The sequence below is a fragment of the Carya illinoinensis genome, chromosome 8 (genome assembly GCF_018687715.1).
Source record: "Carya illinoinensis cultivar Pawnee chromosome 8, C.illinoinensisPawnee_v1, whole genome shotgun sequence".
NCBI lineage: Eukaryota > Viridiplantae > Streptophyta > Magnoliopsida > Fagales > Juglandaceae > Carya > Carya illinoinensis.
This window is the reverse complement of record NC_056759.1, coordinates 34,162,145-34,177,521: the sequence shown is the minus strand read 5'-3', so window position 1 is coordinate 34,177,521 and position 15,377 is coordinate 34,162,145. Positions and strand designations below refer to the sequence as shown.

General features: G+C 36.2%; 1 protein-coding gene across 1 annotated transcript; it reads left to right on the top strand.

The window, feature by feature from the left end:
- Positions 1-720: 720 nt before the first annotated feature.
- Positions 721-1,881, top strand: LOC122274651 (F-box/kelch-repeat protein At3g23880-like). The gene has a single exon (XM_043083667.1). The coding sequence runs from the start codon at positions 721-723 to the stop codon at positions 1,879-1,881; it is 1,161 nt and encodes a 386-aa protein (XP_042939601.1).
- Positions 1,882-15,377: the final 13,496 nt, after the last annotated feature.

Here is a 15,377-nt window from a genome sequence, read left to right as displayed (position 1 = left end):
AAAATGCCAAAGACCGATCGACAGAGTTTAATTATTTTTTTAATTTCGAGTTTTTTAAAACAAACAAAAAAATTAAAGATAAATAATTTATTCTTATTCTAGAAAGAAAAATAAAGTAATGTTACGTATAAGTTTAAAGTGTATAAATATCATGTAAATCTTTTGTAAAAGACTGAATCTTTCTTATAAAAAAAAAATTAATTTATTTTTACACTTTTATAGTGGAATCTATTTCTTAGTTCAAATTGATTTTTTGTGTGCTTTTTAATTTTTAATTTTTAAATGTACTTAAAGAAAAAAACAAGAATATACAAATGTACTAGTGGTAATATTTTTAACCATTTAAAAAATAAAAATAAAATAAAATAATCTCAAATACACTACTAATAATTTTTAAGGGATGGGCATTATTCATATTTGAGGCTACTAGAATCATTAGTCAACGTGTATAAATTTTAGTCAATTCGGTCAAGGAGTAGTCAACTGTCATCCTAGCTGCATTTCCCACTACAAAGGTAAGTTTCTAATTCGATCCATTCGTTCATCATTTCATGAACATCCCAAGGAAGCCAAGAAAGAAGACATTGTAATCGTCTGATCATATGCTGCCTTGAATTCGGTTCTTGGAACTGTGATCTTCTGATCAAGAAGACTCTATTCCAACTGATTTATCATTTCACTTCGTAACCCAAGTTGAAGAAACCCAGAAAGTCATCTTCGATGGCCAAAAAACTGCCGGAAGACGTGGTGTTCCAGACGCTGCTATCGCTGCCAGTCGTTTCTTTATTGCGGTTCAAGTGCGTCTGCAAATCCTGGTACGCTCTCATTACTCGCCCTGACTTCATCAGAGAACACATCCTCCACCATCGCTCCCCTTCAAAGAAGAACAAGAATGCCCTTTTTCTCCTGGACCGCATAGATAAAACTACCAATGATCATCTTCTCTCCACTCTTTCTTACCAAACACTCCGAGTATCGCTTACACAACCTTTGCCTCCACCGTATTCTGGGATCGACGAGCAATTCAACGTTTTTGTGGTGGGTTCTTGCGATGGTCTGATCTGCCTTTCCGATGCCTCTGCCTGGAAAATTGTTCTATGGAACCCTGCCACTAAAGAAACAAATGTTGTACCCGAATCAAGATTTCACCACCTTCCTAGTAACTATTGCTCCTATAGTAATGCTGTCGGATTCGGTTTTGATTCCAAGACTAATGACTACAAGATAATCAGGATTCTTCGCCTCGTTAACTCCGATCCCTCCGGACCGTACTACGAAAGTGACCTATATAGCTTAAGCACCAATTCTTGGAAACTAGTTCAAAGTCAACCCTGGTTTGATGTCCCGTACTTCTTCATTTACGACGGTTTGATGGGTACGAGGACATACACTAATGGAATGGCTTCATGGCGGGCACAAGGTGACTGCGAGGATATTTTGTCATTTGATATGAGCAAAGAGGTTTTCCTTAGAACACCGATGCCAGCTGAAAGCGCTATTGGGAGTGGGCTTTATGATTGGAGAGACATGTTTGTGTTGAATGAATCGGTTGCTCTGGCTTTTCGTATCCCAAATGAAGAACAGTCAGAGGTTTGCTTTCATATATGGTTGTTGGGTGAGTTTGGTGCCGAGGAATCTTGGAGGAAGATATATACTCTGGGACCTCTTACAGGATTTGACATTGTATTAGGGTTTTGGAAGGATAATGCTCTGTTTTTGGAAAGTGCTGATGGTCGACTGTTCTTGTATGACTCCTCTTCCAAAGAAATGAACCATCTTCAAATTGATGGAGCACCGATGACGTTGCAGTTGATGACTTTCATGGAGACCTTAATTTCTGTCAAGGGGGGAGATGAAACTGAAGAACAGGATAATTCCTGAAAATGATTTAGGGGATGTGCTGGAAGTCTATTTCAAACAGGATTTGGGCCACATTTTGTGCTTGTCTTCAGCCTTTCCCCTTATTGTTCATGAATTTTGAATTTTAAGCTTGAGGAGGTTTTGCAACCCCACCCTTTTTTGTTTTGTTTGTTTTTTTTTTTTTTTTTTTGATTTTTTTAAAAAAGAGTATTGTACCCCAATTTTCCTGGATGCTTACATTTTATTATAAAAGTTAATCCATTTCCTTTCCCTACATTTTATTATATATGTTATTATTATTATTATTATTCATTATTCCCGGAAGTCAATATCGATAACTAGAAAATACTTTTGAAATGAAAATATTTTATTGTTAAAAGAAATTCAAATTAATTTTATTACAAATGAAATTAATTTACAAATCACAGTATTTAAGGTATAATCGGTCCAATTCCATTTGATTTTTGACAAATTTTAGAATTGAACCGATATACACAGATTTTAAAAATTTAAGAATCAATACAGACTGATTCATGATCGAAACTAAAACTTTTAATTTTTATGATTTCAGTCCAGTCCAGTCCAATTTTTTCGATTTTCCGTTTACACATAAGTTTAGTACTATAATTTCTTTAACGTTAAACTTAATTGTTAGAATTTAGTATTTATTATTAACAATTACTAATTTATTAGTGTTTAATTTACTAGTCATATAGTTCAAGTAGGGTGTAACTTTTTTATTTTTTATTTTTTTTTAAAAGGTAGTGTCTAACTTATTAGTGAGATTAATAGACTTGACTAAATAATAAGATTGAACTAGTATAATTAGTGTGACACTATTTACTTTAGTATAGTATAGTAATATCTAACTTATATCAAATGTTATATTAAAGACTTTAATAATAAGATTAAAATTTTATTTTCTATTAATTAGCAATTTAGCATATAATATATATAATATAATATAAAAAATTAATATATATATATAGGCCCAGTTCGGTTCAAATCAATTTTCAAAATATAAAAACCGATATCGAATCAGTTTTAATTCTTAAGAATCGGTATTGGATCAATTATGAACGAGACCAAAAAAAGATAAATAAGTTATTCTTATTCAATAAACAAAAAATAAAATAATATTAAGTACAAATCTAAAGTTATGTGCAAATTTCATGAAAGTTTTTTTATAAAAATAGGTGTAATACTATGTATAAATTTTAAATAGATAAATCATGTATAAGTCCTTTGTAAAAAAGTGAATTTTACTAATAAAGAATAATTTTTTTATAATTTTCTTTTACTTGGAATCTACTTTTTTAGAAAGGCTTATATATGATTTGTCTATTTAAAATTTGTACAATCATTTCTTTAAAAGTAAGTAAATCATATTAAAAATATTATACTTTTATACTGATTCACCTTCTTTATTTTTTATTTTTTTTAATGAAAAGAATGGCAATCAGCCTTGCATTACAAATTACAACTTATGCAAATTATTAGTCAACACTTATAAATTTTAGTCAATTCAGTAAGGGGTAGTCAACTGTCATCCTAACTGCATTTCCCAATTCCCACTACAAAGGTAAGTTTCTAATTCCAGTCGTTCATCATTTCATGAACATCCCAAGGAAGCCAAGAAAACGTTGTAATCGTCTGATCGTGTGCTGCCTTGAATTGGGTTTTTGGAACTGTAATCTTCTGATAAAGAAACCCAGAAATCCAATCGTCGATGGCCAATGAACTGCCGGCAGACGTGGTGTTACAGACGCTGCTATCGCTGCCAGTCGTTTCTTAATTGCGATTCAAGGGCGTCTGCAAATCCTGGTACGCTCTCATTACTCGCCATGACTTCATCAGGAAAAACATCCTCCACAATCGCTCCCCTTCAAACAAGAACAAGAATGCACTTTATTCTCCTTATGCGGCAAGTTAAAACTACCAATGAACATATTCTCCCCACTCTTTCTTACCAAACGCTCCAAGTATCGCTTACACAACCTTTGCCTCCATCGTATTTTGGGATCGACGAGGAAGTCGACGTTTGTGTCGTGGGTTCTTGTGTTGGCCTGCTTTGCCTCTCCAATGCCTGTGCCTGGAAAATTGGTCTATGGAACCCTGCCACTAAAGAAGCAAGTGTTATACCCGAGTCAGGATTGCCCAGATTTCCTGGTAACTATTGCGCCTTTAGTAATGCTATCGGAGTTGGTTTTGATTCCAAGACTAATGACTAAAAGATAATTAGGCTTCTTCGCCTCTTTTAACTCCGATCCCTCCTTAATGTACAGTGATTGCAAAGTCAAGTACTAACGTGAGGTATATAGCTCCAGTACCAATTCTTGGAGACATGTTGATAGTCAACCCTGGTTTCAAGTCCCGTACTGTTTCATTTACGACGGCTTTATGGGTACGAGGACATGCACTACTGGAATGGTTTCATGGCAGGCAGAAGATGACGGCGACTATATTTTGTCATTTGATAGGAGCAAAGACGTTTTCCTTAGAACGCCGTTGCCAGATGAAATTGTTATTGGGAGTGAGATCCGTAATTGGAGAGACTGTGTGTTGAATGAATCGATTGCTCTGGCTGTTCGTATCCCAGATAAAGAACAGTACTCAGATGTTTGCTTTCCATATATGGTTGTTGGGTGAGTTTGATGTCGAGGAATCTTGGAGATGAAACTTAAGAACACAATAATTCCTGAAAATGCTTTAATTTCTCATTGGTTTAGACAATTTCTTTTCCCTTATTGTTCATGAATTTAAGGTTGAGGAGGTTTTGCAACCCCATATTCTCAAAGCATATATATATATAGAGTAATGCTACATATAATCACTTTTGCGTACTTCCTGCGCACTCCACTGATATGATTGGCTGGATTAATTTTTTTTTAATACACAACCAATCATATTACTGGAGTGCACAAAGGAGTCCACAAAAATGACTGCGCATAGAATTTTTGATATATATATATATATATATATATGAGCCATGCTACTCAATCTCTTCAACCTCCATTTACTACATTTTTAAAAATTTTTAAATTAAAATTTTTTTTAAGTTTATTTTTCTTAAACTAATTAAATTCTTCTAAATATATATGTATATATGAGCCATGCTACTCAATCTTTTCAACCTCCACATACTACATTTTTAAAAAATTTTAAATTAAAATTTTTTTTTGAGTTTATTTTTCTTAAACTAATTAAATTCTTCTATTCATTATTTATATAATACATATTTGATAAAAGAAAAAAATAATAAAAATTTAAAAAAGTGTAGTGTGTAGAAGTTATGTGAATAGTAAGAGGTTGTGTAAATTTTTTCATATATATATATATATATTTTAGAAGGAGGGCGGCACCTCCAAGCCTTTATTAGAAACTCTATCTTATGGCTGAAGAAACCGTAGAAACATAAAAAAACCAAACTAAAAAATACAAGAAATAAATCCAAAACAAAACCAATGAATTAAAAATGAACATTTGGCAAATCTAATTTTTCCAATCTCAAATATCCTTTGAGAAATCTTGAAAAATTAATTAACAATATTATCCCAAATAGCCATGCACCCTTCTGCCCCTAATTTAGCAAGAAAATATGCCTATGAATTCCTTTCAAGGTAAATATGATTAACGTTCACATCCCAAGTAGGTGTGTCAAATCGTGTTAATGGGTTGTGTTAAAGCATGTATATTATATTATATAACTCAATCCTAACCCGACCCGTTAAGTTTATCATGTCAAAATTTTAAATCCTAACACGACCCATTAACATAATAGGTCGTTTCGTGTCAACATGTTTTAACCCATTAGTGAATATTATGAAATAGGTTAACACAATACAATACGACTCATTTCAAACTGTTTATGTAAATGGGTTGAATAGGTCCGAAATTTACCAGTTTGACCTGATTAGATTTAGCATAATTTTATATAAATTTTAAAATCACAATATTTATAAAAATTATAAAACTAACTACAAGTTCAAAATTACAATCCAAACAATAAAAATATCGAAATTAAAATTCTGACAATTTTATTTTTAAGTATAAGGATATAATTTTAATTTTAATTTTCTATAACAAGTTATAACGTGTCATAACGGGTTGACCCGTTATCAACCCATTAAGCAATCGTGTCTTAACGGGTCAATCCGTTTTGATCCGAATCCGTTAAAACTAAACTCTAACCCGCTATTATCGTGTCGTGTTCGTGTTGGTTAACAGGTCATGTAACATATCGCCAACCCTAATCCCAAGTCGCCAACATCAATTGAATCTCCTCCCAAAAATCTTTTAAATACCAGACTGTACATCTTTTATTCTCCAACCAATTTACAACCAATGTCAATATTATATATACCAAGAGATTTTGTAAGCTGTAATTCATATACAAGACCCATCAGTTCCACCTTATTGTTACTTCCTTCACCAAGGTGAGCTGCAAAAGCCAACAGCTTGACTATAAGAATTTCGAATAACCACTTAGCCCCCATCATACCTGGATTTTCAAGACAGCTACCATCAACATTGAGTTTAAATCTACCTACATCAAGAGTTTAAATCTACCTACATCAAGAGTCATCCACCTTACTTGCTTAGGATTATTGTGACGAGCCTATTTAATTGGCAACTTGAAAGTTGATAAAATTGTTTCATCCAAGCCTTACAAACCAACACCTCCCTTCAACTTTTCCTCCAACCATCCAACCCAATATTTGATTTTTGCCCAAGTAGACTAGGGGTGTCAAATCGTGTTAACAGGTTGTGTTCGTGTTGTGTCAAAACATATACATTACACTTAATGAGTTAACCTGAACACGACCCGTTAAGGGTTTCGTGTCAAAATCATAAACCCTAACACGACCCATTAAGATAATGGGTTGACACGACACGACACGATTTATTATAACCTGTTTCAACCCTTTTGTATTAATGGACACGAACATGATCATTAACCCGTTTGACCTTATTAATCTACCACAACACAACTCTACAGCTACATAATTTACCAAAACACAACTATAAATATTCTACCAAAAATTCATCTTGAATATTTTCTAGGGAACCAAACAAATATAAAAATAGAGAAGCTCAGATTTCAGAAAATATAATCTACCACAACACATCTCTATTGCTACATAATCTACCAAAACACAGCTCTAAATAATCTACCAAAAATTCATCTTAAATATTTTTCTAGGGAACGAAACAAATATAAATCTTACAAAGAAAAATTAAGAAGAGAAAAAATTACCAAGGGCTCCGCCGCTCCTCTCAGCTGTGACTCATGAGGGACAGGGGGAGGTGGCAGTGTGGCTGGCACTAGAGGCTATATAACAGTTGCCAGTAGTGGCCTGTGACTCATGCCGTCGTGTGACAGGGGAGAAGACGAGAAGCCTAGAGGCTAGGATGTTGTGAGTGTAAGTGTGAGTTTGTGTGATGGCTGAGCGACAAAGCTAAACGGCGAGGCGTCATGGCATTGTGGCAGCAAGAGGAAGAATGAAGAAGCATGACTCTGCAAGTCGCAAGAGGAATAAATTGAATAATGAAGAAGGAGTCTGCAAGTCGCAAGGCATAAGAGGAAGAAATGGAAAAATGAAAATTTGAAGAAATTGGGTATGAGGTCTGAGGTGTGCGACAGGGGACATATATTAGGATTTAGGGTTTTTTTATTTAGATAGAAGGATAGAAGTGTAATTTTAATTTTCATAACAGGTCAAAACGAGTTGACCCGTTAAGCAATCGTGTCTTAATGGGTCAACCCGTTTAATAAGACTAAACCCAAACCCGCTTTTATTGTATCGTATTCATGTTGGGTTAACAGATTATGTCACAAATCGTTACCCCTAAGATAGACCTCACCGACTCCTCTTTATTTGCCATCTTTGCTTTACATCTTCTATTCCAAGGACACCAAATCAAAATGCAAGGAAGAATACCAACAATTGACCTGACTCGAGAATTCTTTTTGGCCTTCCGGAACCAGCTCTCTACTCGAACCTACCACCCAAAACCTTGCATAGAAATCATGCCAACAGAAAGAGAAACCTGCAGCCATATCTCTTTTGCAAAATCACCAATAGCCAAAACATGGTTTAAATCTTGGTACCCCCTGTTGAACAATAATTGCATCTCAATAAATTGGAATACCAAGTTTACAGACTTGATCATCTACACACAAGGCATTGTGAAAGGCCTTCCAGCCCATTATCGAAATTTTCTTTGGTAATGACGGATGCCATATGCAGTTAACCAAAGCCACTTTTGGTGCTAAAAGATGAATGACTCCAAGCAGTTTTGGTTGAGAAATTGCCATACATAGTCTTGGTCCATACCAAAATATCAGTCCCAAGTTTATTTCTTCCTAAACTGTCCACCACAGCCAAAGCATTATCAGAACCTACCAGTCAAGAAATACAATTAATATCCCAGCTATCCTCCAGTTTACATTCTTTGACAGTCATTTTCAGATATGTAACATTGGTATAGTGATTAATTAAAACATCATTTTACCTTCTCTAACCTTCCAACATGAAAAATTAAGAATCAAAGGCAAACACTTAGCAATCATTCACCAATTCCTTAAATCCTTATTCGCATCAACAAGTGAAATATAGTTATTTTTCACATATTTCGCTAAAAAAAAAAATCACCCATAAGGAATCCTCATGAACCTTTTAATTCGCTAAAAAAAATCACATATTCCACGCAAATTTTACATGAAGCGAGTGTTAAATCTCGTCCAACCTTTTAATTCCGAAGCCACTTTCCTCCTTTGGAAGACTAATTTTATCCCATGCTCACCAACTTCTTTTATCCTTCCCTTCTGTTGAACCCTAAAAAAATTATCTAAAGCAAGCATTTAAGAGATTAAACACTACCTTCGGAACTTGAAGAGCAGATAACAAGTGCTCAACAAAACTGGCTTGATCAGAATCAATCGAGCACCTTGTGAAAGTAACTTTGATTTCTAGCCATCCACTCTTTTATGAACTTGCACCACTAAATCCTCCAAATGCATAGCTTTCAATTTGTCGGAGATAATTGGAACACCCAGGTACCGAAATGGACAAGAACCCTCTTTGAAACTTGTGGAGTGAAGAATAGCACGACGTCGAGTAGGAGTAATATGTTTTGAAAAAATGAGGGAAGATTTCTCCACACTTACCACCTATCTTGACCACGTCTCATAGGTATGGAAATTTTCAAGATGTTTCGAAGGGACTTGAGATTACCACTTGTGAAAAGAACAATGTCATCCGCATATAACAGATGTGAAATAAGCAAAACCCCTCTTGGATGGGCAAAAGCTTCAATTTTACATGCCACAAATTCATGCTTTAAAAGTCGAGAGATAATTTCCTCAATCAAAATAAACAATAAATGTGATAACAGGTCCCCCTGTCGAAGACCTTTGCCTCATTTGAAAAAACCTTTTTAGAAACACCATTCATTACCATTGAGAACCAAGGTGAAGTAATACATGTCCAAAGCAAACCACAAACTTGATTTGAGAAACCAAAAACCTCAACAACATGCAATAAGAAATCCCATTCTACACAGTCGTAAGCTTTAGCCATGTCAACTGTCATCAACACATTGCCATTCTGCCTCCTTTTATTAATAGAATGAGTCAGTTCTTGAGTCAAACTTATATTATAAAAAATGCTTCTCCCAAGAAGAAAAGCCCTTTGCTTAGGTGAGATCAGTCTAGAAACAATAGGAGTTAGACACTGAACAAGAATTTTAGAACATACTTTATAGATGACCGAACATAAATTGAAAGGCCGAAACTTATCAAAGGATGATAGATTCTCCACTTTTGGAATAAGCACCAAAGAGGATGTAAGCTGTGTAAAATCTAGGGAAATTTTTTCTGCCAAAGAAATCACACACCGCCTCTACCACATCCTTTTTAATAATGTTCCAACAGCAGTGAAAAAACCCTGATCCAAACCCATCTGGACTTGGACTAATATCCACTGATATCAAAAAAATTGCATTTTTCACTTCCTCCATTGACGGTAACTGGTAGATTATATTTCTTTATGAAGAATAGATTTCTCAACTAAGCATGCTAAATCAGGAAGAGAAAACCATGGTTGAGATCTTAGGAACTCATCAAAATATTCCTCTGCACCTTTATAAACTTCCTCCGGAGAAGAAAGATGGTGCCTATCTAATAGTTTCATCTCATAAATCATCTTTGTTTTGGCTGCCTTCACCACACGAAAAAAAACTAGCCGAAGCCTCCCCTTTTGTAAGCCATCGAACCTTAGAAACTTGTGTAAGCTTGATTTTTTCACGTTGGAGCCAAGTGCCCAGCTCCAATTTTGAAGCAACCAAGTCTAACTCCACCTCTTCTGAAAAAGAATCTTGCAAAGTAGCTTCAAGGTTTTCAATTCTTTTTCCAATTCACTAATATGAATACCAGTCTTCCCAAAAATATTTTTATTCTATTCTTGGTACTTTTTAATTTCCGAGCAAAACATAAAAAACGCGAATCACCCACTTCATCCTCCCAAGCCTTATTAATCAAATTTATAAAAGATTTATGTTCTACCCACATTTATTGGAACTTAAACGTAGGAAAACCATAGAGTTGAGATTTAGAGATACTTACAGCCATAGGGGCATGATCAGAACTGGTTCGAGATAAATACTTCAAATGGATATCAGGCCAGGTCAATAAGTTATGAGAAGTCACCATAGCAAGATCTAGTCTTGCCCAACTTCACGCCTGGCCCCCTTGCTCGTAACACCAAGAAAGCTGACTACCAGTAAAAGGCGGCTAAACAAAACCGTAAGAATCAATAAAATTATTAAAATCAATCATAGCCGACGCTGGCGTTGGGAGACCACCTCTCCATTCATCATCTGATATGATAATACTAAAGTCACCCACAATAATCCAACTATCTTGATTCGATACAACAATCAACAACTCATCCCATAATCCTTTACGCTCACCTTGAGAAGACCGAGCATAAACAAATGAAACAAAGACATCCATTTCATTTACAGCTAAAGAAATTGTAATATGTTGGGAATCTATAGATACAATACGAACCTGCCAAGTACCATCGCAAAGCACACATAATTTACCCCCATAATCTTCATTAGTATTTCCATCTACGAAATTCAAAGAATTCTTCTAATACACCAAATGATCTTGTGAGTGAAAAGGTTCAGTAATACCTAAAACACAAGGTTTAAATTTTTTTTATCAAACTTCTCAATCTTTTCTTTGGCATACTCAACCCCCTTATATTCCAAAACATCAAAGACTGCATCATATATTCATGCGAATAGGCTTGCTAGGAGCTCTGGTAGAACTTCTCAATTTAATTCCCACTTCTTTTTCTTTTCGCTTTATTATTATTATTATTTTTTTCAGTCTGAATCATAAACTTTGTCTTTGTTGATATTTTGCATCACAACCATTGTCTCCCCATTAGAAACATTATCTTGTTCAACATGACCCAACATAATACCCTTCTTCTATCGCCACCGTGAGTCACTACATGAACCCACAAGAATCTCCTTTCTCACCTCCGAGTACTCAGGATTTGCAACTTCCGCCTCCTTCATCGGAGAAGCCAAAATAATAGCCTTTTCAGAATTTTGAGCGTTTCTATCCCACCACAAGCCTAAACTAGAACTATATTATTTTCCTCTGTAAAAAATCCATTTTCTTTCTTTGCAACATGTTCATTAGCAGTTTCCTCAACCAACATCACCCCTTAATCCGAAGCACCAAAATATACTTTATCCAACTCATCTTCCATTCTACTCAAGTCAAACTTTTCAGCCGAATTCACAACTATTGCCCCATGAGTAATTTCTACTAGGACCCCATCCTTCATTTTATTCCCTTCCACAAGCGTAGGTTCATCCATTACTTTTTTAAAATTTCCTTCCTCTGCAACATAACCAACAAAAATACTGTTTCTCACCAAAATTTTTTCACGTCGACTATCATCTGGACCATGATCATTCTCCATCTTTCCTTTCCTATCACCCTTACAATTTTTTAAAAGATTCCCTTGCACCTTACAACGTGGACAATAAGTTGGAAGAGTTTCATACACCATGTCTTGAAGCCAACTATTCTGATTATGAGAAGTCCCAATCCAGAAACCAAGAATCGGATCAATTGATGAATCCATTTCAACACAAACTTATGTTGGGAGCTGTTCTGACACAGAGATGATTATAAATAAAGGAGGGACGAAATTTAGCGTGGTTTGGCAATTACCTACGTCCACAGCTGCTGTAATTTCACTATGAAATTATTTTTTACAAAATCTCTCTTGTAAACTCTCTCTGCTCACCCACTTTGTTTTTCTCTTATTTCTCACCCACACTCTGTCTGCACACACACGCAGCACACTCTCTGTTTTCTCTCTGCTGCACTCTGTCCGCACACACACCTCAACTGAGCTCTCTCCTATTTACAAGAGACAGCAGCCTACAATATTTTTCGGTGCAATCGGTGCCTAATATGACAAAGGGACAAACGGTGCATGACTCACCGTTTTCTCTTTTTATTTTCTTTTTGTCTCCATTCGCAACAATCTTCCACTTGGAGACAAATGAGTTTACATATCTTCATAGCAACTATCACAGCAACTTCAAGTCATGCCTTTAAGTACGGAGGCCAACTGAAACTACACACAGCTTCAGTTTGTCAACAGTAACTACTTTTGTGAACATGTCTGCTGGATTCTCTGTTCCTCGAATCTTCTCAAGTATCAGCTGTCCACTATCGAGAAGAGATCGGATAAAATGGTATCGCAACTGTATGTGTTTTGTTCTGGAATGAAAGGCTGGATTCTTTGCAAGAAAAATAGCACTCTGACTATCACTGTGCAGAATACCTTTTTCATTCTTCTTTCCCAATTCTTCCAAGAATGACTGCAACCAAACCATTTCTTTCCCTGCTTCAGTTATAGCAACGTATTCCGCTTCTGTTGTTGAGAGAGCAACAATCTCCTGTAACTTAGAAGCCCACGATACAGTTGTACCACCCAGTGTATACACAAATCCAGTAGTACTTTTTCTGCTGTCAACGTCACCTGCTAAATCAGCATCTACATATCCTTGTAGTTTTAAACATGCTTTTGTAAAGCATAGTGACATATCTGAAGAGCCTTGTAGATATCTTAAAATCTACTTGACTGCTTCCCAATGTTGCTTTCCTGGATTACTCATGTACCTGCTCACAGCTCCCACTGCTTGTGCAATATCTGGCCTTGTACAGACCATGGCGTACATAAGACTACCAATAGCAGACGCATAGGGTATTCTGTTCATGCATTCTTGCTCTTCCTCCGTCTTTGGCGACTGATCCTTAGTTAGTCGAAAGTGACTAGCTAAGGGTGCGCTCACTGGTTTCGCCTTGTCCATGTTAAACCTTCTGAGCACTTTCTTTACATACTCCTCCTGCGAGAGCTTAAGAGAATCATTAGTCCAGTCTCTAATAATTCTCATACCAAGGATTTGTTTTGCAGCACCCAAATCCTTCATCTCAAACCACTTTGACAACTGCTTCTTCAGTTCATTGATTTCCTCGATGCTTGACCCTGCAACGAGCATATCATCCACATACAATAGTAGGATAATATAAGACTTGTCAAAGTTCTTCATATAGCAACAATGGTCAGCCTGCAGTCTTGTAAATCCATTACTGCACATGAAGTTGTCAAACTTCCAGTACCATTGTCGTGGAGCTTGTTTTAGGCCATTCAAGCTCTTCTTCAGTTTACAAACTAGATTCTCTTTTCCCTTCACTGAGAATCCTTATGGCTGGTGTATATAGATGTCTTCCTCTAAATCACCATGAAGGAATGCAGTCTTCACATCTAACTGCTCAAGATGTAGATTCTCTGCAGCCACAATTGCCAACACTAGCCTGATCGTTGTCAATTTTACAACTGGAGAGAAAATGTCTGTGTAGTCGACACCTTCATTTTGTTGAAACCCCTTCACGACCATTCTGACTTTGTAGCGCTTGCTACCATTGTGCTCTTCCTTAATTCTGTACACCCATTTATTGTGCAAAGTCTTCTTGCCTTTTGGAAGCTTAGTTAGCTTCCATGTCTGATTTGACATTAGTGATTCCATCTCATCTTGCATGGCTTTCTCCCACTTGATCGAATCTTCTATTCGTAGAGCTTCATCATAACTTTCCGGTTCACCACTATCTGTTAGCAAGATGTAGTGTAGAGATGGTGAGAACCGCTATGGTGGCCTGATTGTCCTTGAAGATCTTCGAATAACAGTGAGTGGTGTACGTTGTTCGATCTGTATATCATCATTTTCTTGATCCTTGTTCTGATCAGTGTTGACTCGAGTAACATCAAAATCAACAACCTCAGATTTCTTTGGCTGTTCCTCAGGTTCAGCTTGTGACTTAGCTTTGTACAGAATCTGCTCATTAAATATCACATTTCTACTTCTGATGATTTTGCGATTTTTATCATCCCAAAATCGATAGCCAAATTCTTCATCACCATAACCGATGAAAAAACATTTTCTAGATTTGGCTTCTAACTTGTTACGATCAGTAGAATCTATGTGAACATATGATAAATAGCCAAAAACTTTCAAATGGGAAAGATTTACCTTCTTTCCGCTCCAGACTTCTTCTGGTAGATCGAACTTTAAGGGAACTGAAGGTCCCCAGTTAATCAAATAGGCTGCAGTGTTAACTGCATCAGCCCAAAAACATTCAGGCAATCCTGAATTCAGCCTCATGCTTTTGGCACGTTCGTTGAGAGTTCTATTCATGCGTTCAGCTACGCCATTCTGCTGCGGTGTCCCGGGAATAGTCTTTTGAAATCTAATCCCATTTGCAGCATAGAATTCTTTGAACCCTCCGTCGATGTACTCTCCTCCATTGTCTGACCTTAGACATTTTAACTTCAAGCCTGTTTCATTTTCAACCATGGCTCTCCACTTCTTGAAAGTATCAAATGTGTCAGATTTATTTTTCAAAAAATAAACCCATACTTTCTTGCTTGAGTCATCAATAAAGGAAATATAGTACCGCGATCCTCCAAGAGAAGCAACTGGGGATGGCCTCCATAAATCTGTGTGCACCAACTCCAACTTTGTAGACTTTGGAGTTCTACCATTTTTAAGGAAACTAATTTTTTTCTGCTTCCCAAAAATGCAACCTTCACACATGTCGAAATCAGTTGATTCCAACTTTAGTAACTTCCCCTTGGATAATAGTACTTTCATTCCTTTCTCACTCATGTGTCCAAGCCTTTGATGCCATAAGTTAGCATTTGCATCAGCAATTGCAACAGTATCTCTAATGCTTGAAGTCATGTATAGAATACCTGTTTTTGTGCCTCGAGCTACTACCATAGCTCCTCTTGTTATCTTCCACGTGCCACCGGTAAATAGTACCGAATGCCCATCAGCATCAAGTTGTCCTACAGAAATCAGGTTCCTCATGAGCTTAGGAACATGTCGCACCTTCTGTAGCAACCATGCACTTCCAT